At 39.7% G+C, this 26,776-nt stretch overlaps 1 protein-coding gene across 2 annotated transcripts in view; it reads right to left on the bottom strand.

The window, feature by feature from the left end:
• The window catches only part of LOC144596040 (glutaminase kidney isoform, mitochondrial-like), a 78,400-nt gene extending 53,257 nt beyond the window's left edge, over window positions 1-25,143 (bottom strand). For both annotated transcript variants that reach the window (XM_078404120.1, XM_078404121.1), the window contains exons 1-5: window positions 24,468-25,143; window positions 15,890-15,989; window positions 13,541-13,662; window positions 12,585-12,714; window positions 12,195-12,274 (exon numbers count right to left, since the gene is read on the bottom strand). In XM_078404120.1, coding sequence (XP_078260246.1) covers window positions 12,195-12,274; window positions 12,585-12,714; window positions 13,541-13,662; window positions 15,890-15,989; window positions 24,468-24,748 — 713 coding nt within the window. In that variant the 5' untranslated portion in view covers window positions 24,749-25,143. The remainder of the gene's footprint in view (window positions 1-12,194; window positions 12,275-12,584; window positions 12,715-13,540; window positions 13,663-15,889; window positions 15,990-24,467) is intronic.
• Between the last annotated feature and the right edge of the window lie 1,633 nt (window positions 25,144-26,776).

The following is a 26,776-nucleotide window of genomic DNA, read 5'->3' as shown; positions in this document are numbered from 1 at the left end:
TAAAAACAACTCAATTCAGCAAAACAGTAGGAGTACAAACATTCCCATGACACAGTTCCAATTAACAAAATATGAATATTTAACTTTAGCTACTATATTCTAGACCAATTTTCCATCTACAATGTCTTAGCAACAGATCATGCGAAAATAGTAGCAGAAATAATTAATATTAAATTACCTTAATTTACATTTAATATTGTTGTTCAATGCAATAATGTGAAGAGTTCATTAAATGTTCAATCCAATTAATGCCTCTATCATTTGTTTGCCTGACTACATAATTGGGTCACATTTTCAACTCAACTGCAGTAAAATTCAGGCCATTTTACCAAATATTCCTCCTGCTGAAAACTTAACTGGCCCGAGCCCAGCCTTGCATCACTGGTTTCCTAGATTACTTCCACAGCTCAAAAACACTCCAATATCATCTTGTCAGCATCATGGCACACCCATTTGATTTCTGCCAATCTTCACCCATATCTTTGTCGTTCCCTCAGCTTGACTTATCCAGCAATTTCCAGTCATACAGGCATTTTGTAATTATCATTCTTCACTCAATTCCACCCCACCCTCCAATATCTACATGTCTAGTTTTTTTTCAACTTTCCAGCATTTCAATATAATTTAGCTTTTCCTCAATCATTTCTCTTTACATTGCAGGAATCTTTCAGATCTTCAAAATGAGCTGCTTGCTTAAGGGACACTATCGATGGAAATGACCTCACCCACCATTTCCCAAATTTAGATTATTTTATATTGCCATCTATCTCCTGCAATAGTTCAAGAAGGGTCTCGACCCAAAACGTCACCCATTCCTTCTCTCCAGAGATGCTGCCTGTCCTGCTGTTACTCCAGCTTTTTGTGTCTATCTTTAGTTGAAGCTATGCCTAATTATATGTACTCTATTTCCCCAGAACCTCTTGACCACCTTTTGAAACTGTTTGAAAAAAAAATGGTACAAAATAGCATTTTAAATTCAGAGAGTTTTTTTGTAAAAGTTTGAATTAAAATTTGATCCGATTTTTCCCACATTAAAAAAACAATGAACTTTAACAGGTGAATTTATCCCTATTTGAAGTCTATCATTAGGAAACAGTCAATGGAGTAGTCCAAACACCACTTCTATGAGTCAGTTAAGGGAATGCTTTGCCCAGCAATGTGGCAAAGACAATCTTGCATTTTAAATGTACATGCTTAAAAGCAATTGACGTACATACATAGGCCTTAGAATGCCATTTTGCACTGAAGGTATACACTCAAACTAATATTTATCATGGATTCCTGCAATACAAACAATACATCAGTAATCAAAAGTTATCAGTACTGAAACATTGGACATTTTACACATCAGAAAAATTATGTATTATTTCAGACTACTCCTTCGTGAGATTTTAACATCCCTCAAGTGTTTGCCCCATGCCTGTATCTCATAACAGCCTGATGTACTGTCTATGTCATGTTTATTAGTTATACAAATTCAGTTGTATTGTCCTGCATCTGTCCATTTAAATGAATAATATCTGTACAACGCTGTAATGGTTTGTCAGTTTTATGGAAGCATGCTAGCCTTTTTTTTTAAATGTTCTGATATCTTGTTATAAACATGTTAATCTGTCAGTAAGCAATACGAGTTGTTTTTAAGTTGCATAAAAGATCCAGAAACTTAAATACTAAAAATTTAAATAATTTGTGCTATGATGTACATAACTTTTCTGAGCAGACTATCCAATTTGTAGCCTGTTCATTTAAAATGGACAAGTATATTATACTCGCTATGCATGTTCCTCCTTCCAAATTATTACCACAATTTTTTTTTTTTAAGCCCAATTGAAGAAATTGTGCCTTTATCATAATGCTCTTAAATATTACAACTCATTGAGTTTATAATTTTAAATGTCCATTGGTCATTATAAAAGATTCTGCAAAAACCAAATTAATCTTGTTTGTAGCAGAGATTGCATTGTAAAGCTTTATCGTAATTGCTTTTTCCAAAGGGACAAAATATGAAAGCAAAATGAAAGTTCACCAGATCCTGCTGGTAGTAGCAAATTGTGCTGTACCTCTACAGTAGCAAGTTATTGCATAATACTCAAATCAGTTCAAAAGGCTAGCAATGAATTTTTGACAATGGAAATTGCACATTCCAACAGTTACAACGCATCAGGGTTCTAGTACACAGCACCAGTTTATGCAGTGAAAGGTGCATTTGATTGCAAGGTGAGCCAAAAGCTCCATTTGTGTTGGGTTTGGGGAAAGCATAACTCTGCATATATAGATATATATATATATATATTCATACATGCAGTGTACATGCATCAGATTCAAATGCCTGATGACATTTCTAGTCAATGAAGAACTCAGAATAATTGTGCTATAAACAAAGCATAACATCTGTGGTGCAAGGTAGCCTTTACCAGTTGACTAAGTAATGCCAAAAATGCTACCTGAAGAAAGATCATCAATGACCCGTGACTAGCGTCACAGGAATGCAAAAGCTAGCATCACATTAATTGAAGTTTTGTAATGTGATTAGAGTAGTAGAGAGTGAAAGTGGAGATGAACAACGAATGGAATTCAGCCATACACGAGTAAAATCAGGAAAATTCCAGATCAGTTCTGGCAAAACAGGACATATTTAAACAGCTCATACTCACTGCATTGAACTCAAATGCAGGAATCAGTTATGCACAGGGTTTCTTTATTAAAAAAATTCAAAACACACACTAGTGTGTACATATGAAGCAAGCTTCAAATCCTTATTGATAGACCAATGGATTGCTACAGACCAGCAACTTTTCAGCTACTGATTGTGCAATGTTAACTCTCTAATGCCATGCCAGATGAGCTGTGTCAGTTCTCAGGTGGTTTCTGCTGGGATATCCCATGAAGGAAAAAAAAGCAAACACTGGGAATTGGTCTGTGTATACACACACCTCCTTTATGGCCATTTACAGAAGACTGGCACACTGAAGTTGTGAAAGAGTATGCAGCTCCCACTTGCTCTCCTGGCTGAAGTTCATTTCCACCGAGGTGAAAGACTATAAAAAATAAAGACGACTTAAAAACAGTTACAAGGTAGAAGTCTCAAAGTGTAAAAATAATTTGTGCCTCTCACCAGTTTTCCCACGATTGCTTCCAAAAGATTTCTTGGAGCACAAGTCCAAGGGCAAAAGTTACCCTCCGGTACTTTACCAAATAGACAATATGCAGAACTTAACAAGGCAGGCAAAGAACTCTAAGATTACAGATGAGGCAGATAATGTTGATGAGGTCTTCCCACAGATGCATAACATTAACCAAGAGCAGGAACACCAATTCTCATTTTCCTAACAATGGTACAATGAAGTGCCTTCACTGTCCTTTGCCATACTTTACAAGTCATTGCAAATCATAAATTGAACATGCAATCTTCCAATTCATACAATTCAACCATTTGCCAAGTAAATTCTCAACCATTAGTTGAAGCAACTTGTCTACTGTTTGGTACAGCTAAGTACTTGCTGCTTAGTAACCAATCCTCAAGAAAATTCAGGCCATCATATCAAGTAAACTAAGTTAATGAAATGTAGCCACGAGTTTATAGATTTGTTTAAATAAAATCTTGCAACAATAATTCACAAATGGTATTTTTAAATTATCTACTTTGAGGGGGGGAAAGCATTCAATTCCATTGAAAGCTATAAATAGAAATACATTTCTTTAATTGAAATTGTTGACATTTTTGTCCAGCTAAATGAAATATAGCCTCGCTCTCCATCACAGTATACCTGGAAATAAGTTAACTCATCTTGGTATTCATTATTCAATAAATTCTAGGGTTTGTGTAATCTGGAGAGTTTGCATGCTTTGACATGCTACAACAGAATTCAAAGTCAAATGCAGAGATCAGCATTTAGTTTAAAATTGAAAAACATTTAATAAAGCATTAAAAGATATAAAACACAATAGAACTATTTTTCATTTTAGTGGCATTCTCTTTTGGGAAATCACACTTTTTTCTTATCATGGAACAATGTTTGACATATTTTCTTGATGTTACAGACCATCAACAAAAAAAAATCAAATTTTGACACAGAATTTAAAAAAAATTACCCATGAAACATAACGTAAAGTTGATATTGGTTTGAAATATGAGGAACTCAGTCCATGTGCATTTAGGGAATACTCAAACTGCTCAATTTTATGCAGAATATTCAAAATTGAAATACAAGCGTAAAGATCATATTTTTCTCCACATGTAACTACTTTCCAAAAATTGTTCTAAAGATTGTATCAATTTCATTAATAGAGATTAAAGAAACATCACCTTTTTGTCCTACAAATATTACCTTTTTAATAAATGTTTTGCTTCACTTCAGAGTAAATAATTAACATTATAGGATTTGAGCAGAAAAGATACTTAAACACAATGGAAAGATTGGCTTCTTCAAAAATTACTATTGCAAATGATTTTTCCCATAACTTCTGTAACTGAAATATTTTTGATATAAAACATGCTTGCTTTGAAATTCTGGTAGTCGGAGACATCAGCCAAGTTCGAGTTCTATTAGGAAAGTCAGACAGTGGGGAAACCTGCCTTTCAGCCCACTGTGTCTGTGCCAACCGTCAACCATTTGTATTAAACTGATATTGATCCCAATTTTTAATTCTTCCCACTTTCTCAGATTCTATCACTCACTTATGCTTTAGTGACAATTACAACGTCCAAATAACTTGTAACCTGTACATCTTTAGGACATGGGAGGATAACTGAGAGGACCGTGGAAGTCACATTGATCAGAATAAAGCCTATTAAGTGCCTGCCATTCAAGGTACAGCCCAGAAATTGAATTTCATACGTTTTAAGTCTGCTGGAAGGGTGCTGAATTTTGCTTGAATATCCAGTTGTGAGGACTACTATAAAACTGATAAATATATTCAAAACAAAAATTGTTAGGGTACTTTGCAACCCCATGCCTTCTCCCTATGTTACTGTGCTAAATTTCAATCTCCCGGCATCCCAAATAGCAGTCATCTGCAGATGCTATTGCAATTGCATGATTTACCACAAATAATTCCCTGCAAATGATACCCTTGCTCAGGTAGATCATCCGATCAAATTTCCTAGTGGGCCAGGCTCTTTGGAAACGAGTACAAATGATTGAAAATCAGCTCAACTGTTTCTTTAAATTGGGTGTTTTACACAAAATAGATGTAAATCGGTCCAATATCTTGGCTCATCCTTTCTTTCAAATATTATACCACAATGGCAACTCAAATGTTGGGCCCAGGAGTTGACTGAAAAAAACAATAATTTCTGGAAGGCATTCTGGATTCTTGGTTGAGACATTAAGTAAGAAGGGTCTACCTAGGGTTTATCAATGTTACTTAGATGTCCATCCATGTTAAAGTCATAGATAATGAGTTTCAGAGTTCAGATTTCAACAGCCAACAGCTAACAGGCTTTAAGCTATCACTAAGGAACAAGTAATAGATCACTATACGGCTGTGGCTGTGTTCTGCAGCTGCGGCTCACCGGCAGTCTCTCTGTCTTTTTTTTGTTTTTTGTCTATTGTCATCGTTTAATGTACGTTTTGTTCTATTTTTAACTCTGTGTATGTGGGGGGGTGGTGGAAACCTTTTTTCTAATCTCCTCAACGGAGATGCGACCTTTACCGTGTCGTATCTCCGTTCGCGCTACGGCCTAACATCGTGGAGTCGGCCTCCAGCTGGGATCGACCTTGAAGACTCCGGTCGCAGGGCCTGGACTTACCATCTCGGAGGCTTCGGGCGTGGGCCCTGCAGACCGCAACATCGGGAGCTCGCAGGTCCCTGGCTGGCGACCAGTTTTTGGGAACTCCAGCCGTAGCAGCTTCGACCGCCCCGAAGCGCGAGGTACGATCGACCCGCTCGCAGGCCCTTCATCGCCCTGCGTGGTCTGGCCGCGGCATTTTCCATCGCCCGGTGGGGGCTCAGGACCTTCATCGGCCTGCTCGGCTCGGCTCGGCCCTGGGACTTTCCATCGCCCGGTGGGGGCTCAGGACCTTCATCGGCCTGCTCGGCTTGGCCCTGGGACTTTCCATCGTCCGGTGGGGGCTTCAAAAAGTTGGGAGCCTCGATCACCTCGTGGCACCACGGGAGAAGAATGAGGAGGAGAAAAGACTTTTCTTTGCCTTCCATCACAGTGAGGGTATGCCTGGAGCAATCACTGTGATGGCTGTTTGTGTAAAAATTGTATCTGTGTGTCCTGTGCTTTTTGTTGTCTACTGCCGGACCCTGACGTGAGAGGACGCTGGCATTGTTTATTCGCCGCTTCTCCGTTAGGATAGTTTGTCTGTTTGTTTTTATGTTATGATTGTTTTTGTAAAGCGCTTTGAGCTTCTGGAAAGGCGCTATATAAAATAAATGCTTATTATTATTATTATTATTATAATATAATTTCCCCGGTGTGGGACGAATAAAGGAATATATATTAGAAGTCACACCCAAATACCTCAAAATGAATCATGATCGAAATTCCCCTAGCATTTCTGAGAAAGAAAAAAACTCCTTTCACTTTCAATTTCTTTTCACGTGGGCACAAGTAATTGTAAAAAACATATAATGGTCCAGAATTCCTGGCAACAGCTAGATAACCACACTCAGCTCATCTACTTTTAGGCCCTTGCCTGCCTGGGGCTGGCTCGAAGGGCTGAATGGCCTACTCCTGCACCTATTGTCTATTGCACCTATTGTCTATTGTCTATTGAAACTGGTTTCATCATGGCCTGAAGACAGCCGTTTGGTGTCCTACCCAAAACCTGTCAAAACCTACCCAAACAGCAATCTGATAACCAAAATTATAGCCTATATTTAACCTGCTATTAAAACTGACTAATAATAGTATATCTAACATTCAGATAGGAAAAATGTGTTACTCACACTATCCACATTTAAATGTAAATATTTAGAAACACCAGAAAGTTTAAAATTTAAATCACATTCCTCTTAGAGTTATGCCTGCAACAAACATGATATAAATTGAACAGGCAAAATTCCCTATAAAGCTTCCAGAAACTTATAGGATATAGGCATATCACCACTAGGCTTCTTGCAGAGTAAACAAAATGACCACATTACAACAGTGCTAAAAAGAACACTCAGAAATTTTAGTCTTTCCTGCTTTGCACACTCATTCATGGGAGTTCTGAGCTTCCCTGCAGTGAAAGAAAATATCCGAGGTTCTACAATAAATTGCCTGGGGAACCTGGACCAGTGCATTTCTTGTCTTTGCAACCAAGCACCTTCCCAAACTCACCAACTGTCTGAATGTAAATCTGAAAGCTTGGATGTACAGTGGCAGTTACTTTTAATCCATTCCTGTTTATTAGCTGTATTTCTAGCAGTAGAAGTCCAAAATACACCAAACAAAAATGTTACTTTAGAAGTATAAGAAAATAACTGCAGATGCTGGTACAAATCGATTTATTCACAAAATGCTGGAGTAACTCAGCAGGTCAGGCAGCATCTCGGGAGAGAAGGAATGGGTGACGTTTCGGGTCGAGACCGTTCTTCAGACCCTTTAGAAGTTACTTTAGAAGTTTGCTCTCAGTGCTTGTCACATATTCTGCAGTAGTTATCATTAATCAATCTGTACAGAATGTTCACAGAATTTTGAGAATTCTGTTCACAGATGCTCCTTGAACATCGACATTGGTACAGAGGTTTATTTAGTTTGCATTCCAGCATCTGCAAGGTGTTTTGCTTTCCATTGACGTCAGTTCCTGTGTAGAGGTAACTGGATAATCTATAAATTATATGTAACACAAACCTAATCAGCCATCCCACAAATGTTTAGTACTTTAATGGCTTAGCAAGATGTGGATCATCACATCAGTTTGTCATAAAAATTAAAAAAAGTTAATCAAGAAAAGTACAAGATAATGCCTTAGACAAGTGCAATGGGGATATATAATTGGAAGATTGTGGGGGTGTTTAGGAAGATAGGAGTAAAGTGTATGCCACTAGAAATTCTAGAGTCACAACACAGGATGATAGGATTGTTAACAGGCAAATGTGACACTTTCCTTTAATCAGCCTAGGCTGAGAATACAAGGGCTGGAAGATGCTGCTAGATTTGTACACATTAGTGAGACAACTGGTTGACTGACACACCACAGGCCACCATACTTCAGGGAAAATGTATATTAGAGTACAATAACAGAGATGAGGTGTTGCCAAGATCAGAACATTATGAAAACAAAACTCAAACAAAAATTGGATGTCTGGGATGTTTCCTTCCTAAGAATAGGCTGAGGAGAGACTTAATTGAGATTAGATTATCACAAGGGACGAAATACCATCGATAGGGAAGCCTAATTTCTTTAGCAGAAGGAAAAAGGGGCATAGATTTAAAGTAAATGGTAGGAGTAAAGGGGTAGGAATAGGGAACTTTATACCTCTAAAAACAGGGTAAAGGCCAAAACCATTACCATACCAGGGGGTATGGCGAGAAGGCAGGAACGGGGTACTGATTGAGAATGATCAGCCATGATCACATTGAATGGCGGTGCTGGCTCGAAGGGCCGAATGGCCTCCTCCTGCACCTATTGTCTATTGTCATACAAAAAACTTGGATGTGTACTTTAAGAGTAGTGACCTGCAGAACCATAAAGTAAGTGGTTGATGATTGAATGGCAGAGTAGAGTCGATGGGCCAAATGTCCTAATTCTACTCCTATAACTTGTGAAGTGTTACAAGGTGGATTAGGCTGGATACCTCTTTTTCAACCAGCATGACACATGATAACTGAATGGGATTCGCTGCATAGCATTAAAAAAAAAATTATATCGTTTAATTCAATGCAAAACTCCAAACCAGGAAGTAGCGGCCAAAAGACTTGTGAACATGAGTGCCTTGCGTTTGAGCAAACGAGGCTTCTTGATATTCATTCCATAGCAAAATTTAGTGCTCCTGATGGAGTTGAAAGTTATGGACTTGCGTGCATTGATTATATTTGTTTCAGTGACAATTTGCTTATTCTTGTGTTTTTTAAAAAAAATCATAGAAAGGTAAACTGTTGGAATTGCAGAGCCATCACAAATTCAAAGGATCAAATGGCACTGTTGCAACATCAGGTATACCTTAACTCGAATTATGTGAAGCTGTTCAGTTTATAGCAATTATTAAATAGGATCAAATTATTCACTCAAGCAGTTCCCAAAATCTACCCTTTTGACTACACCAACATAGTTGAAACAGAACTAAAAAATCAATTTATTTTAATAGGAAACATTTAATAGGAAACATTGCTGTGCCAAGTGGTTCAATAATGAAAATCTGGACTCTGTTTCATGAAAGGAGATTCAAAGCAACGGTTCAATGACAGACCAGCTTATGAAACTAAATGCAAATATAAACTTAAACTACGAACAAAGTTTTATGTTCCAAATGTTGTGCTAGATCAAGGCCCCAGGGGATAGTCATAATTTAATTGGCCAGTAATAGAAATTGGAAAGTGAAAATAACTGAACGGCTTAATGCAATGATGTGTCTACATTCTGGGAAAAGAAAACTATTCCTTTTGTATTGGCAATAATGAAGAAATGAGAAAGAGAAGTGGGGAAACAATGTCAAATATGAATTCTTTTAAATTTCAATTGTATGAGAAACAGAATTAATCCAGAAGAAACAGGTTAAAAAATAGAAATTACTTTATTCTCCCAAATTTACATACGCAAGATAGGAACTGAAATTTATTGACTGCAAACCAAACCTCGCCATACTTGAAATAATTGTTTACAATTTTAAGCTTTTGGAGTAAAGATTTAAAGTGCTAAATGTAAATACATTCATTAAGTATTTCAAACAATTTCACTTTACCTACCACATAAAGAAAATCTTTTTCAAGAAGTTTCCTCCTCTTTTCTGTCTGTAAGGGTGTATGCGAAGAGAGTTTGGACAGTCTCAATCCGCCTCCTGGCAAGCAAGGGTCTAAAATATAAAACTGACCCTAGTTTGAGAGCAAACAGCAATCTCATACCACATCCCAGGTGACTAGGATGGCTGCTAGCACATATCCCAATGCCAGGAAGTTGAGCACATTGTTGAGGCAGAGTGCAAGGATTTTGATTCATCAGTAGGCCATAATTAACTTCAAAACATTTGATACTAAAACATTCCACTCCCCAATCTCAAGTTTGCTCACAAGTTGGGATGAGAGGAAGAAAGGGCAAGGAACTGTTTTAGTATCTCAACTCTGCTTTCCCTAATAGAATATACTCAGCCTTATTTAAATATTAATTGAAATATATTGAAGCAGAACACGTCACATTGGAAGTAAAGTGACAGCAAATACACATGGTAAAATTTACAAATTGCCAGTCCACTTTCAGACAAACAGTTCATTCGTGGTACACGGGAGGGAAAGGGGCAGAAAGAAGAGTTGAAGGATGAATTAAATGGCCGTAAATAAAGTCAGTGATAGTTCTTGACCACAAAACAAGGTGATAACTTTCCAGCTTGAACCCAGGGAAAGACACAAAGTAATCACCACAAAAGAGTTGAGGGCTCATTTGAGCACTCATAATTTGAAGATATCTTGACAGAGGGATGAGCACAGTGGTTAAAAGTGGCAGTCCAAATAGATGGCACAAAAGGAACATTTACAGAAGATTATTAATGACAAAATGCTACTTATTACTTTCAAGCACAAGATATATTTACAAATACCCTCAGAACCGGTGAAGTTCTTGACTACTTTTCATCTTTGGTGGCAATCAAAATATTTGAGCGAGAAGTAAATTTATGCAATTATTCTGGAAAAGAATGCCTACGAACATAATGACTAAATAACAATTATTCAGCAAGTGTGCCATTCAGTTTTTAAAAAGGCAGTTAATTTTGAAATTGACAAAACTAAAAATCAAGGAGAAATTTGTTTGATTTAATGTAGAATAATGAGGAAAACTAACTAGACCAAGTCTCTAAAACAAAATGACTTCTACTTCAGTGCATTAAAGGTACTGTATAAAAATTAAAATGTTGCCCCATAATAAAAAGTGTTGAATTAAATCATAGTTCTATTGGTCTAACATTTAACTGTGCAAAAAGTCCAAGAAAACTATTAGAATGAACGATGAGTTGGTCAAAGGTGATGATCATAAAATAGAGGTCTAGTTTTATCAAATCATGTTGAATGCTTGAGACAGCAAATAATATGGTTAATAAGAATGTCAACATACACGATTACAAAAGTTCAAAAAGACATTACTCAGAATTCCAAAGAAGAAACCACTGCCAAAATGAACAGAACCCAAGGCAACCTATTGATGTGCCATACCCTAGGTATTGAACCTAAACTTTTCATTTTAGTTTTAAATGACTAAGAATACCTCAAATGTGGTGACACCAAGTTAGGTGGCACAATAACCAATGCAGACAGAAATGAAAAGTTACAAAGGGACACGAATGAGTAAAAGCTGAAAAATAAATGTTAAGTGGTGTTCAGTGTCAAATTGAAATCATTCATTTCTGGATCCAAGAATCAGTAGCTAGGAATTGTAAAGGACAAAGATTTCAGGGGTCCATTTACAGAAATTAAAAGATTACAGGAATGGCACAATAAATAATTGAAAATAATATCCACCTTCATCAAGGGGCTGGGATAAATAGAAGCCATGCTACAGATGCATAGAACTTTGATTAGGATAAATCTAGACTACTGCATTCCATTCTGGACATTGCATTACCATAAGATATGTCCTTGGAGGGAACATACCACAATAATATTGGGATCAACAAGAAAATTGTTGAGAGGGTGGTTTTCCACAGATGTAGAAGATCAAGTATGATCTAATTATATTGGAATTGTTTTTTTATAAGTTACTTGTAGAGAAATTGAAATAGTTAAATGGCGTTAGATGCAAATGAGCAAAACTCAGCCTAGATGCTATATTCTCAACGATGAATGTGTTATCTTTCATAATAGTTGAGCCAAAAGGAATATGATAGATTATGAAAAATTTTGAATCAGTTAATTGCATATGGGGACAGCAGCAAATATACAATTACAAATTCATGACAAAACACAAAAAAAACGTTGTTTTTTAAGCAAATAATATATTTCATGTCAGTTGCATTTCATTTGAAATGTCATAAATTAAGATTGAAAATTTGGTACATGCATGCATTTCCCAAACCGAAATGAAGTTTTAAAATAATTTGGTGTTTCTTACCTTTGCCCATCCACTGTGCACAGGGACACACCCCACAAATCTGGGCTAAACTTAGCCAGCTGTGGAATATAATCAGCAACCTTTCAGAGGAAAAGAAATAGTTGAGCATAGCGAAATAGCACACCAGCATTGCTTGCATTTTTTTCTTTCACTGTGTTCAGTTTCAATGTTTTATTTCAAAGACATTAATTAAACTGTGCAGAAATATAGCATTATTTAACTAGCCACCCAAACACAAACTAGAATATAAAATAATTATATGCCATGAAATCATACAGATATTAAAAGTTTAACGACAAAACCAGGCATGCATCTTTTTGTAAAAAAGCATTTTTAATCTTACTATCAGCAATTACTATCCAATTCAGTTTATTAAAAATTAAGATATACCTTTCCTCCTGTCATTTTTTTGGCAATCTCATAAAGACCATCAATATGGGAAGAAAATATCTCAAAATCTGGAATGACAAACTTCCTCCTGAAAGCTTGAGTGAGCAGCACAATATTGCTTCCAACACATCTGAAAATGAAAAGGAATTTGTTGTAAAGTGCTATTGAAATTAAGCAATCTCTTACAGGATCAATTATGTACAGGTTTAATACAAAATAATAGAAAATATCATTGATCTTGCAGTGCTATGGAGAGAGATACAGAGAGATTTTAGGTCAGTGGCTGCAGAACAGTTCCAACATTATCTGCTATTTTGGATTAAAGTTCCATTCAATTCCAGATCTGGTTGAAAAAAGGGTTTAGAACATCTCAACCTGAAGTTCCACATTTTGAGCGCCAACATCCTGAATTAAATTAAGTTAAATTATGGTTAACAGAGGACTAGAATCATCCAGACACTAGTTTGTATTACAATTTGAAAGAGGAGGAACTCTGAATTAATTTAAATCAAAATAAAGAAATAAGCTTCAGTAATAATTGTATCTGTCACATTTCTGGATTGCAGCAAAAACCCATTTTATGGGGATAGGAAACTGCAGATACAGGAATCTTCAGCAAATGCAAAGTGTTGGCAGAGCCCAGCAGGTCAGGCAGTATCTGTGGAGGGAAGAGACAGATGACTTTTGGGGTTGGGACCCTTCCTCACATTTAAGATTTCTAGCATCTGCAGTTTTTTGTTTCATTTTCAACACTGTCCTTGATAATATTTTTCCTCAAACATCCTTGTGCCATTCAAATGAAACCATTAAAAGTAATTTGTTATAATTTTCTCTCTCAACTCACCCCAAACAGCTGCCCAACCTGCAGATTTTTTCTAGCACTCAAGAAAAACAGAAAAATAAAACACTGAGTGACACTAAACATTAAGGAAGTATGGGTTCAACAAATACTTTACTTTTTAAAGAGTTCTTTGTCAAGCAGAACCCCGTCAGAAGCTGCTTGCACATTTGTTCTGAGCATATCCATACACTCCTTCAGTCGAGGATCAGATGTACGCAATCCTGTTGATTTTAGGACCTGCAAGAAGAAAAGAATCATCACCACCTAGTATTCGTCCAGGTTTTACCAAAATTAAATATCAGGCTGAAGAATGGTCCCATCCGCAAAAATTGTCAGTCCATTTCCTTCACAGATGTCACACGGGACCCGCCTTCCTCCATTACTTTATTTTGCACAAAATGCATGCAATTGTTATCTGTACACTTCAAACGTTTAAACATCTGTAGAGACTGATGGGAAGTTGTATATTCTCTGCCCCATGTGCGTTTCTGGGGGCTTGTAGATTTGCAGCACACTATTTTTATTTTGCCACAACAGTACCTTTCTCAGAAATCAGTGTAAAAATGAGATCCAGGGAAAAGGAAAATTGATCTGTTGCAGAAGTTGCAAGACGTGTCAGCTGTAGATCAGTATAACACACTTGCTTTCGATGTTATTTATTCCAAACAATTCTTACGAGCAAAATTTCTGCATCTCACAGCCGAGTTTTATTTCCTGGAAGATAGTCACACACCATTGACACCTATTCTTGATATTCCCTTCCAAACGATCTCATCCCTCCTAGCAATGCCCCTTTGGATTTTCCCAATGGCACCAATCATCATCTCTCCCTACATTTCTTTCCAGAATATTTATCAAATTTTCAACAAGGTCCTGCTCATTATTTTGTTTAATATGGCTGATTGTCATGCACTTGACAAAAACATCCCAACCCAGCTGCTCTCATCAATATGAACTATAACCAAATGAAAGCACAAATCATCCTGTTACCTCGGTACTTTATCTCCCCATTTCACTAGCACAATCTCCATTTTTGAATATATTCCATTTCTCAAATTTATTTGTAGTTCTTGTTCTCCAATACCCATCCAAGTGCCACAAAAACCCCCCAAAAATCTAGCATTACTGCTTTTTTCCTTCTGCATTAAGGAATTTCTTACCTTCCATCTTAAATCATCATAGCTTGCTCAGAGTTTACAACATTCCAATTCTCTCCATCCTTGCAAATCCCATCCCAACCCAAATGCAGACACGGCCCGGACTGTGATACCTCACATAGGCTTGATACTATAATTATGTCAACTACAAATATGTCGATCTCTAGTCAAAGCACATACTGCATTACAACCCCATCTTCCTTCACTTTGTGACTATCAGACTTTTCAGAGACTTGGAAGCTGCACTTGGCGACTCTCTGACTGCTGTTCCTGCAGAGGATATACTGTACTCATGTATGTTATGATTTGAGTGGATAGCATGTGGAATAATTTTTTTCCTGTATCTTGACACATGACAATAACAACTAAATAGAGAACATCTGTTAGTTCACTTACAAGTGTCTAGCGTTTAGACCATCATTCACCACAAGAATCTGTTTACCTACATTCTCCAATGATCCCACAACCAACTTAAGATAACCTTCCCCAATCACTTCCTATTCTCATCCACTCTCTGGCCCTGGTGGAAAAATTCAGTTGAAGAGATCCAGATAAAGGGTCTCAATCCAAAATGTTAACTGTCAATTTTCCTCTACAGATGTTGTCTGACCCACAGATTTCCTCCTCCTTCTATTCAATATCAAACCTTGCTGTCATATAATGTAGTTCATTGTACCATCACTGTCAGATCAGCGAGGATAGGTGTCCCACAAGGATGCGTTCTCAGCCACCTATGAAATGCCTTATATACTTATGTACTATGCTAGTTTTACTGATTTTGAAAAGGCAAACAATTCTTCGGATCTAGAACATCGGTAGATATCTCAATATCTCGGAAAGCCCAATAGTTAATCTTCAGTGGCTGCCAAGTTAGGCAGACTGCTAGGATGGAGGGTGTCAGATTGCCTTCCAAATGCTTCTGTTAAAATAAAAGTCATTGGTCTGAGGTAGACCAAACTTGTGGAAAAAGATGACAAAATGTGACTACTCCCTGATAATGAGATATCATAAATGCGTGCAAATATAATGATACAAGCAAGAAAGAACAATTCAACCAAATAAAATTAAATATGAAATATTTATTAAAATAAAACAGCAACAATCATTTAGCAAGTCTAATCCTTTACCGTTATGTCTCCTTTACCCACACACTTGCATTGTCTTGCAAGAGAGATTAAACCGGATGTTTTGGTTAAAAAATAACTACTTATAGTTAGCTTATTAAAGGTCAGCATTCTACATTCATAATTATCATGGTAAAGAGGCTGACTGAAATAATGCTTAGCCAATCATCCAGCAAAACTTACAGTTATGAACTTATGAATTGGAATTCTCTCCTGTCCTTCAGCAATTGTATAAAATAGAAGATCTTCCAGACTCGGTAGAAGACCTGCTTTTTGTTTTTTCCTATTAAAGAAAAAGCACACAATACTTTAAAACATTGAAAAAGGCTTGCACATAATTAAATCTAACATTTTTGCATTTATCATAGCTTGTCTCTGACAATTTATTTCATGCCATGATGTGCCATTCAGCTGACCAACTGAAGTTACATAGTTTGCTCCATGTTAAAGTGAATAGGGTAAAGCTTACTAGGATGAAATCACAAACAGGTATCTCACTTGCGGCACTGAAGGTATTGATATTATTTATACTGGTCAAACTTTGCGTTTTAAGAATAGAAAGAAATTTTACAAGAGTGAATGGAGCAATAGAACACCGTGTCTGGAGAGACATAGGAGGATGGAATCAGATTTTTGAAATCTCAGATGTCAATGAAATGCTCTGTCACAACCAAAGATTTCTATGTTAAGGGATTATACATAGTACCATAGTAAACCAGCCGGAAAACAGCATTAAGTTTTGGACTTCTCCAAAAGATACGTGGAGAATTATTTAAAAAGAAAAACAGGCAAGCATATAGGTTAAAATATTATCAATTGAAAAAAAATCTCAATGCAGAAAATTATAGATCTAGACACAATAGGCTAAATTAAGCACAGCCTCCACCACCACTCCTTCACCAACACCACCTTTCCTCTGCAGCACCAAGATTTTGCTTTTGTATGGCACCACAAATCCAATAGTTCTAAAGGTCTGGATGCCTGGGGAATTCGGTGAAATGGGCCACAAGCAGTCACTAGGCCTCAAGCAGTGGATGATTAAGGTCTCAGCAATCTAGACAACCCAATAGCCTCTTTAATATTCACTAACAAGTGGGATTAAATGACATTGTTTAAAAAGAATAGATATCTAATAAAAACATTAAAATTATGTATATATGCTTATTTCTTTCTTGTTCAAGGTGTAAACACCCATTTAAAGGAAGGATACACTACACATCTCAGGCATAATGCAAGCAGCCAGTTGAGCAATGCGGTCAGCTGGGATGATCAGTATGAATAGGCAGTATCAATTGAATTCTTCTCGACTATCCCACCAGAAATTGCTCTATACACTGCACTGCTCAATAAAAACTGTCTTTATCCCTTCTTAGAGCTCATTTCTAAAAATGGCAAACTTATTTAATTAAAAACAAAAGTACATGGGCCAGATTTTGGTACAATACAAAACTAACAGTATTCAACATTAACTACTCTGCAAGTGGAAAAAGCTGCACCAGTTGCCCCTCAAATCTCTCCCTTCTCCCATCTAATCTTAGAAAGCTCAGCCCTGAGAAAAAGGCTGAATGCTTACTTTACCCATGCTTCTCGTGATCTGTACACCTCAATAAGGTCACCCCTCAGTCTCCAATGCTCCAAAGAAAAAAGGCCCAGCCTTTCAAATCTCCGACTATAACTTCAGTACCCAGGCCCAGGTAACATTCTGGTGAAACTCTTTTGCATCCTTTCCAACTTAATGGCACCCTTCCTAGCTGGGTTCCTATAATTGGGCGACCAGAACTGCACACAGTTGCCCAAGTGTGGTCTCGCTAACGACATGTACAGGTGCATCATGAAATCACAACATTCGCACTCAATACTCTTTCCAATTAAGGCAAGGGTGTCAAATGCCTTCACCACACTTTCAGGGAACCATACACCTAGATATCTCCATTTTGCCACATACACCAGGGTTCGGCCATCTACTTAGCAAATCCTATCCTAGTTTGGCACATCAAAGTGCAATACCTCACACTTGTCAGCATTCCATTTTATTTGCCATTCCCTGGGCCGCTTCCCAACTGATCCAGGTCTTATCATAAACTTAGAAATCCTTCCTTACTGCCCAGTATACTGCCAGTTTTGGTGTTATTTGCAAATGTATGTACAATGTTAACTACATTGGCATCTAAATAATTATGTACATAAGCAGTGGAGCCAGCACCAATCCCTGCAGCACTCTACTCACAGGCCTCCAATCAGAAAAAAACCTCCACAATTACCCTTTGATGCCTTCATCGAAGCCACTTTTGAATCTGAATGGCTACTTCACTTTGTATTTTATATGCTCTAACCTTCCAGAGTAGCCTTCAATGTGGGATTCAGTCAAAGGGCTTGATAAAGTCCATATAGATTATCCCGTTGGAAGTGGTGAAAATGTTGAAGGATTATATGCTGTATGCGACGTATGCCAGGTCATCGTTCTTTTGGAAACTGGGGTTCCCCTCTTCCATTATAGGTGAGGCTCTCATTACGGTCTCCTCGATATCCCACAGCTCTGCTTTTGCTCCCCCTCCCCCATTCGTAACAAGGACAGAGTCCCCCCTGTCCTCTCCTTCCACCCCACCAGCCATCACATATAGCATATAATCCTCCAACATTTTTGCCACCTCCAACGGGATCCCACTATTGGCCACATCTTCCCATCTCCACCCCTTTCTGCTTTTCGCAGAGACTGTTGTCTTTGCAACTCCCTGGTCAATTCGTCCCTTCCCACCCAAACCTCCCCCTCCCCAGGTACTTCCCGTGCAACCGCAGGAGATGCAACACCTGTCCCTTTACCCCCCCCCCCTTCCATCCAAGAGCCTCGACGGTCTTTCCAGGTGAGGCAGAGGATCACTTGCACCTCCTCCAACCTCATCTACTGGATCCGCTGTTCCAGGTGTCGACTCCTGCACATCGACGAGACCAAGCGCAGGCTCGGCGATCGTTTCGTTGAACACCTCAGCTAAGTACGCCTTAACCTACCTAATCTCCCGGTTGCTCAGCATGTTAACTCCCCCTCCCATTCCCAATCTGACCTTTCTGTCCGGGGCCTCCTCCATTGTCAGAGTGAGGCCCAGCGCAAATGGGAGGAACAGCACCTCATATTTTGCTTGGGTAGCTTACACCCAGCGGTATGAACATTGACTTCTCTAACTTCAAATAACCCTTGCTTTCCCTCTCTCCCCATCCCCTCCCCTGCCCAGTTCTCCCACCAGTCTTACTGTCTCTGACTACATTCCATCTCTGTCTTGCCCAATAACATCAGTCTGAAGAAGGGTCTCGACCCAAAACGTCACCCAATCCTTCTCTCCAGAGATGCTGCCTGCCCCGTGGAGTTACTCCAGCATTTTGTGTCTACCTTCGATTTAAACCAGCATCTGCAGTTCTTTCTTACATATAAAGTAGCTCGCCTTGTTACTACCCCATGCACCACCTGTACACTCACATCACCCACCACTGACACAATCTACAAAATGCCCTCTAATTACTCAGCAACTCTTTTCAGCTGCACCTTCTATACTCAAGACAAGAGATTGCAAATGACGACTTTTGAGCAAAGCACCCCGCATCGTCCTTTTTTTAACCAGATTCCACCATTTGCACCCTATTGTCTTTTCCAGTTCATCTGCAGCCTTGGTTACAGTCTCCACCCTTCCCGCCCCACCTGACTAATTTGCCAATGTTACCTGGACGCATCTATCACATGCCAGCTCTTGGCCCACCCATTTTCCTCACTTTCTATCAGTTTTCTCCTCTCTACTTCTTTGTCTGAAGGATACTGACCCAAAATGTTGTCTACCCATTGCCTTCCACAGATGCTGCCTGGCTTGCTGAGCTCACACAGCAGTCTGTTTTTTTGTTTTAAACTCACGACTTCCACCAACAAGAATAACGGTAGCAAACGCATGGGCATGCCTCCAAATTATCTATTATTACAATTTCAAAATACATTTCAGCTTTGTCATTGTCAGGTCCAATTAGTGGAACTTCCCACTCATTAGTATTTCAGGGAGGGCTTCGATAGATGGGATAATAGAAAACCAAGGCAGCAGTTCAATATCACCATTAAAAAGGGAATTACAAACAGCCAATATATGACGCAATTTCTGCAACAATAATAATAATAATAATGCATTACATTTATATAGCACTTTTCAAACACTCAAAGACGCTTTACAGGGATTACTAGAACATAGAGAAGAAAATAAATAGATAAATAAGTAAACGAACAGAAAAAGGAGACAGAAGGTGAGGTGATGGTCAGTGGTTGAAGGCAGTGCTGAACAGGTGAGACTTCAGTGATGTTTTGAATGTGGTGAGTGAGGAGGAGTCTCTGACGGTTTGGGGTAGTGAGTTCCAGAGGGTGGGAGCAGCGATGGAGAAAGCCCTGTCCACCCCAGGACCCACAATCACATCCTATATCTTGTCCTTATGCATCAAGTTAAAAAACACCCTTTTCAAGTCACATCATTAGCACCCACTGTATTTCAATCTTGATTTTTTTCCCCCCGCATTATTGTAAATGCTGTTCAATTAAGTTTATGCTGTGTTTTTACATTGCCATTAGTGTAGTCATCTCAGATTATCCTTTACAATTACATTCATCACATGATAATTAAAGCTTTGGTTTAGTGCGATGAATACAATAAACACCCTTTTCATCAAATACTTGTATTGGTATGCTGCCTCAGTAGAATTCAGATGAAAGCAGTTAGTCCATTGTAAAAGTCATTTACTAATCACTGCCCCATGCAACAGAAAAAGGAATGATTTTTTTAATTTACAGATTGAATCAGCTTTTTAAAAGTACAATTTTTAACTTTACCAAGTCTAAAAAACTGCACAATTCTGGTTTCTGAATCAAGAAAAAGAATGATTCTATTGTTGCCAGAACTCTTTTCCAACTGAACTAAACTAATTACAAAAAAATGCACAGCAAATTCTAAAATGTACAAAAGGAAGAAAATTAACACATGACTGTGTACAAGGTCCAAAGACAAACAAGAAATTTGATGGAAACAGAATTACAGTTGATCTTACAAATTCACTGGAATTTCTAATCAGTTTGCATTTCAGAACATGGTTCTCAGGGTAGATAGTTTATGTAACTATTGTTCGATATTAAAGTGCCCTCCATAATATTTGGGACAAAGACCCATCATTTATTTATTTGCCTCTGTACTCCACAATTTGAGATTTGTAATAGGAAAAAAAATCACACGTGGTTAAAGTGCACATTGTCAGATTTTAATAAAGGCCATTTTTATGCATTTTGGTTTTGCCATGTAGAAATTACAGCTGTTTTTATGCATAGGTCCCCCCATTTCAGGGCACCATAATGTTTGGGACACATCGCTTCACGGGTGTTTGTAATTGCTCAGGTGTGTTTAATTGCCTCCTTCATGTAGGTATAAGAGTGCTCTCAACACCTAGTCTTTCCATCACCTTTGGAAACTTTTATTGCTGTTTATCAAAATGAGGACTAAAGTTGTGCCAATGAAAGTCAAAGAAGCCATTATGAGACTGGGAAACAAGAATAAAGCTGTTAGAGACATCAGCCAAACAGGCTTACCAAAATCAACTGTTTGGAACATCATTAAGAAGAAAGAGCGCACGGTTGAGCTTACTAATCAAAAAAGGACTGGCAGGCCAAGGAAGACCTCCACAGCTGATGACAGAAAAATTCTCTCTAAAATAAGGAAAAATCCACAAACACCTGTCTGACAGATCAGAAACACTCTTCAGGAGTCAGGTGTGGATTTGTCAATGACCATTGTCCGCAGAAGACTTCATGAACAGAAACACTGAGGCTACACTGCAAGATGCAAACCACTGGTTAGCTGCAAAAATAGGATGGCCAGGTTACAGTTTGCCAAGAAGTACTTAAAAGAGCAACCACAGTTCAATCAACCGCCGTACAGAGGCAAATAAATAAATGATGGTCTTTGTCCCAAACATTATGGAGGGCACTGTATACCTGACTAACAGGCTTCTCGGGTTTTCCTTGAAAACTCTGCCAGCCGAGTTGTAAACTGGAACAGCACTGAATATACAAGTCACCACAACAGTTCTCATATGCTAATTAACCATTTCTGTTTTCATTATTCATGGTTCACATTTTTCTAATGTATACCATTTCAAAGTACTGGTAAATACCCTGGTCAAGAGTCAGTAAAATCCTCAGACCTTTCTATAACTCTGGATTTAAAAAACCTTGTATTAAGTTAAGGGGGGGCGCGATGACAATGCATAAACACAACTGTAATTTTTACTTGGTGAAACCAAAATGTATAAAAATGGCCTTTATTAAAATCTGACATGTGCACTTTAACCACATGTGATTTTTTTTTATTACAAATTTTAAATTGTGGGGTACAGAGGCAAATAAATAAATGGGTCTTGGGCCCAAACATTATGGAGCACTGTAACCTGTTATATTCAATTCCCCTTGCAACAATCAATATAACCAGTTAACTTTCTTACATGCTGTACTTGCATACTAGCATTTTACACATCATGTACATAAACACACAGCTGGCTACCCCTATCTCAGAGCACTGCAATTTCTTTTTAATGCTTTTTTAATTTCTCCTGCCAAATTGTCATTTTTCAAACATTACACTTCATTTGTCGGGTCTTTGCCCATTCAATTAACATATGCCGAGTTTTTATATTGTCCAACAAGGTTTTCCCAAATAGGCACATTATCCAAGATAATTTGTGATTTAAGAACATGACCAATCCCTACATTATAGGCTGGATAATGCAATTATTCCATGGACCCTGTTCCAGATCAAGCAAATGGATTCATAATCTGTGAGAGCACTTTTGTAAAATAATCTTGTGTTTTTGTTGTGTGTGGTAATTTTGAAACAGCAAAAATCTTGAAAGCTTCTGAATGTCAAATGTCTGAAACGTTTAAATGCATTCAAAAAACTTCATAAATGATGAGCATGAAAAATGGGTTTACCATGGGAAAGATTTCTCAGATCGTCCATGGCTAGACTTTGTATAAAGGTTCAGAATGTTCACAAATTTAAACTTATGGATCTGAACCAAGTACAGGGTGAGTGAATTTAAGCAATAGGCCCGACTCAGCAATTGCAGCCTATTGTTGTTGTGCTATTTTAAAAAGCGTGACATGATCTGTAAATTCTAAATTCTTTGAGATGTAAAGTCAAGCTAGAGTGTAAAATAAATCACAAATAAGTATTCATGATTGATCTGTGATTGAAGGCGAGATAATAAGAAGGCGTTTTAAAATAAGTAGCCCCTTCTTTTGCAGCCCCAATCAGCCAAAGCCCTTCCTTCAGTAAAGAGAGGGCTCTGGAGGACATGCAGGACAGAAGCTCCCATATATTCTGAATGTAGTAGATTAAATTTCACATGAATAAAAGTAACCATATAGAAATAGAAATCCAACAGCCATGAAATCTTGAGAATTTTACAGTTTTAACCTAGCCAGGCCAAAATCTCCAAAACAATTGTATGCAAGATGCTCCCATCATTTGATACATTAAAATTCCATATTCATCATTCAAAAATTAAATCTCTACAAGAATAAAGTCTACTGAAATTGGCACTGTGAGGAAGAAGAAACATGTGGGGTGGTGGGCTTTAAAGCTAGTCATGGGGTACATGAGTAAGAAAGTTAGCTTGAGCCTTAATAAAACAATGGTTCATATGATTTACAAGTATAATTTCAGGGATGACGGTCTAGGGTTGTTCTTGGAACAGAGAATGTGAAGGAGAGCTGACAGGGAAATCTAAAATAAGCTACGGGCATATGAGCAATCGATGGATCCCATTGACAGAGGTCAGCAATTTGAATCTGAGGACACAGGACGGTGGTGGGTGACAAAATGAACAAAACGTACATAGAGGAAGCAGATCGCAAAGTATCGTGCGGGTAGAGTAGGGATGGTAATTGAGGCAAATTCAGTTTTAAGGGTCTCGACCCGAAACGTCGCCCATTCCTTCTATTCAGAGATGCTGCCTGACCCATTGAGTTACTCCAGCATTTTATGTCTATCTTCGGTATAGATAAACAAGTATCAGCAATTGCTTCCTACACATTTCGTCAGCTTTTAAAAGGTATCTGAATGAATTCGTGCAGGGAGGACGGTACTCGATGGAATGCTTGTACAGAGTGGATACGGATTCCTTCAGTCCTGTAACCATTCATTCCGTGAGCTCCGTGGTCACCCGGTGCATAATGTTCAGATTAAATAAAGCGTCGGTCTAGGAAGGAACTGCAGATGCTGGTTTAAACCAAAGATAGACATAAAATGCTGGAGTAACTGCTGGACAGGCAGCATCTCTGGAGAGAAGGGAAGGGCGACGTTTCGAGACCCTTCTTCAGTTTTCAGAAAGGTCGTCACCCATTCATTCTATCCAGAGATACTGCCTGTCCTGCTGAGTTGCTCCAGTTTTATGTCTATCTTCAGATTCAATGAAGCACCGGGATCACGGGGATTTAAAGCGCCGGGTTCACGGGCATTTAAAGCGCCGGGTTCACGGGCATTTAAAGCGCCGGGTTCACGGGCATTTAAAACGCCGGGTTCACGGGCATTTAAAACACCACGAACACGGGGATTTAAAACACCACGAACACGGGGATTTAAAACACCACGAACACGGGGATTTAACCCCGCAGGGTCGCGCTTCCCTCTCCCACATGTTACTGTCAGAAAGTCGTCGCCTCTTGGCCAATCAACCCCCCCAGCCCCGCACTTACTTCTCCGCAGCCGTGTCGTCGGCGGGCACGTTGGCCGCGGCCGCTCCGCCCTCCTCCTGCGAGCTGCCGGTGCTGGTGCTGTAAGCAACAGTAGCGGCGCCGAGCAGCCGCCGCCGCCGCCCTCCCCCGCCACCACGCCGTAGCAACTGTTGGTGGTGATGATGGAGGCGGCCAGACTTCAGTACGGCGGCACCACCACCTCTGCCGCCCGCGGCAACGCTCAGGCCGCTCTCCAGCAGCAGCTCCCACAGCGAGGAGGTGCCCTTCCGTAACATGCTCATGGCGGCTTCTTCGACAACGTACAGGAGGCGGCGAGGAGGTAGATGAGAGTACGAGATGCGGCGGCGAGGATGAGAGGAAGATGAGAGGAGAGGCGGGGGTGAGAGGAAGGTGAGAGGAGGAGACGAGGGCGAGAGGAAGATGGGAGGAGGAGAGGCGGCGAGGGTGAGAGGAAGATGGAAGGCTGGGAGGCGGAGAGGCGAGGAGGAGAGGAGGGTGAGAGGAAGATGGGAGGCTGGGAGGCGAGGAGGAGAGGAGGAGAGGAGGAGAGGAGGAGAGGAGGAGAGGAGGGTGAGAGGAAGATGAGAGGCGGTGGGGAGGGTGAGGGTGATTCTGCACCAGCTGCGCTGTGCGCGCGCCGAACACAAACGCCAACCGCCGGCCCGCGCGGCCGCTCGCGACACTTCCTTTTTCAAGCGCCGCGCGTCACGTGCCCCTCGCAGAGCGGCCGCTGATTGGTCGGCGCGCCCCCTCCCCTCCCCCCACTGATGACGCACCGCCACAGACCACGTGCCCTGGAGGAGAGAGAAGGTCAGCGTTGCGGTCGCTGCGGGGCGGCGCTCGGTCGGCGGCTTCACTTAGGCAGGCGACGCTTTTTATTTCACTTTCGAGATATATTTCACCGTCTTTTTAATTTTCTCTATCTCTCACACTCACAAACACACAGGGAGATGGGGTAGAGGGAGACACGAAGCCATGCCACCAGACTGGGAGGGGGAGGGGGACGGGGACGGGGTGGAGCCGCCGCAGCAGCAGCAGCTCTGCTGGGACGTTGCCTAGGCCCCCGTCATAACAGGCGGGACCCACATTTCCTTAATCACCATTACTTTTTTTGCATATGTCTTTAATTTGTTCTATATCTCTATAATCACCATCTATTTCTCCCTTTCCCCTCTCCCCTGACCCCCCAGTCTGAAGACGGGTCTCAACCCAAAACGTCGCCCATATTCCTTCTCTTCCTGCCTGACACGCTGTTGTGAGTTACTCCAGCATTTTGTGTCTGCCATCTCTCCAGAGATGCTGCTTGTCCCGCTGAGTTACTCCAGTATTTTACGTCTATCACAGGGGGGTTTGTTTGTCCAGGGGCTTGGAGATGGACAAGTTCTGATCCAATGTCATACAACACTGAAACTGGAGAGAGAAACAAGGAATGACATTTGCTGAAGATAGACACAAAAAGCTGGAGTAACTCAGCTGAAGAATGGTCTCGACCCGAGATACTGCCTGTTTACTCCAGCTTTTGTGTCTATCTTCGGTTTAAACCAGCATCTGCAGTTCCATCTTACATAATTACATTTGCTGGTCCAGTGTGACCTTTACAGAATGGTCGAGGCGTGTCATTTGGGGAAAAATGCCATCAGTTGACTCGAAGAGTTTTCCATCTGAAACATTAACTATTTTTCACAGATGCTGAATTTTTTGAACGGTTTCCATTTTTATTTTTAAATTGTTGGTGTTTTGTGTTTAATACTGTGATGCTAATTAAAAACAAATACTTGTTTGCCCGCGGAATTATGGTCGCTTTTTGGCTCCAACTCTCAATTACTCCGGTTCAGGCCGCCCGCTCCAGTCACGGTGCCCTGCAAGAAGTAGAGGGGGGGAAGCGCAAGAATTAATCAAATGGAAAGTGAGAGAAAAACAGCGAGGGAAGGAGTAATATTTCCTCATCTATTTTGGGAAATGGGCTGCCTTCGTGGCATTGCCTTGCAGCGATCGAGTTTCTGGCAGGGTTCACAGTCTTTAGAACAGAATTGCGGAGTCACACTACAGGCTCCATGACCCAAGATTTTGCAATCAGCAGCGAGCAGTGTCAGCCTGCTTCTGCCCTCTTGAATTGAAACATACGACAAAGCAATTCAGCTTTTGCATGAAACCTTTATATTTGAAGAAGTATTGGCAGCCCTGTTGCCATCCGCCCCCATTCAAGTTCACGAGTCCCGATCCTGTTGGTCGCCAGAAATCAACCAGATAATCCCACTCATTTAGCACCCCACCCTCCTGTTGCCTTTGGCACACTGCTGCAGCTCCAG

This window comes from Rhinoraja longicauda, chromosome 8, assembly GCF_053455715.1.
Source record: "Rhinoraja longicauda isolate Sanriku21f chromosome 8, sRhiLon1.1, whole genome shotgun sequence".
In the NCBI taxonomy this organism is placed as follows: domain Eukaryota; kingdom Metazoa; phylum Chordata; class Chondrichthyes; order Rajiformes; family Arhynchobatidae; genus Rhinoraja; species Rhinoraja longicauda.
The sequence above is the reverse complement of the archived record's forward strand: the minus strand, read 5'-3'. Positions and strand labels throughout refer to the sequence as shown.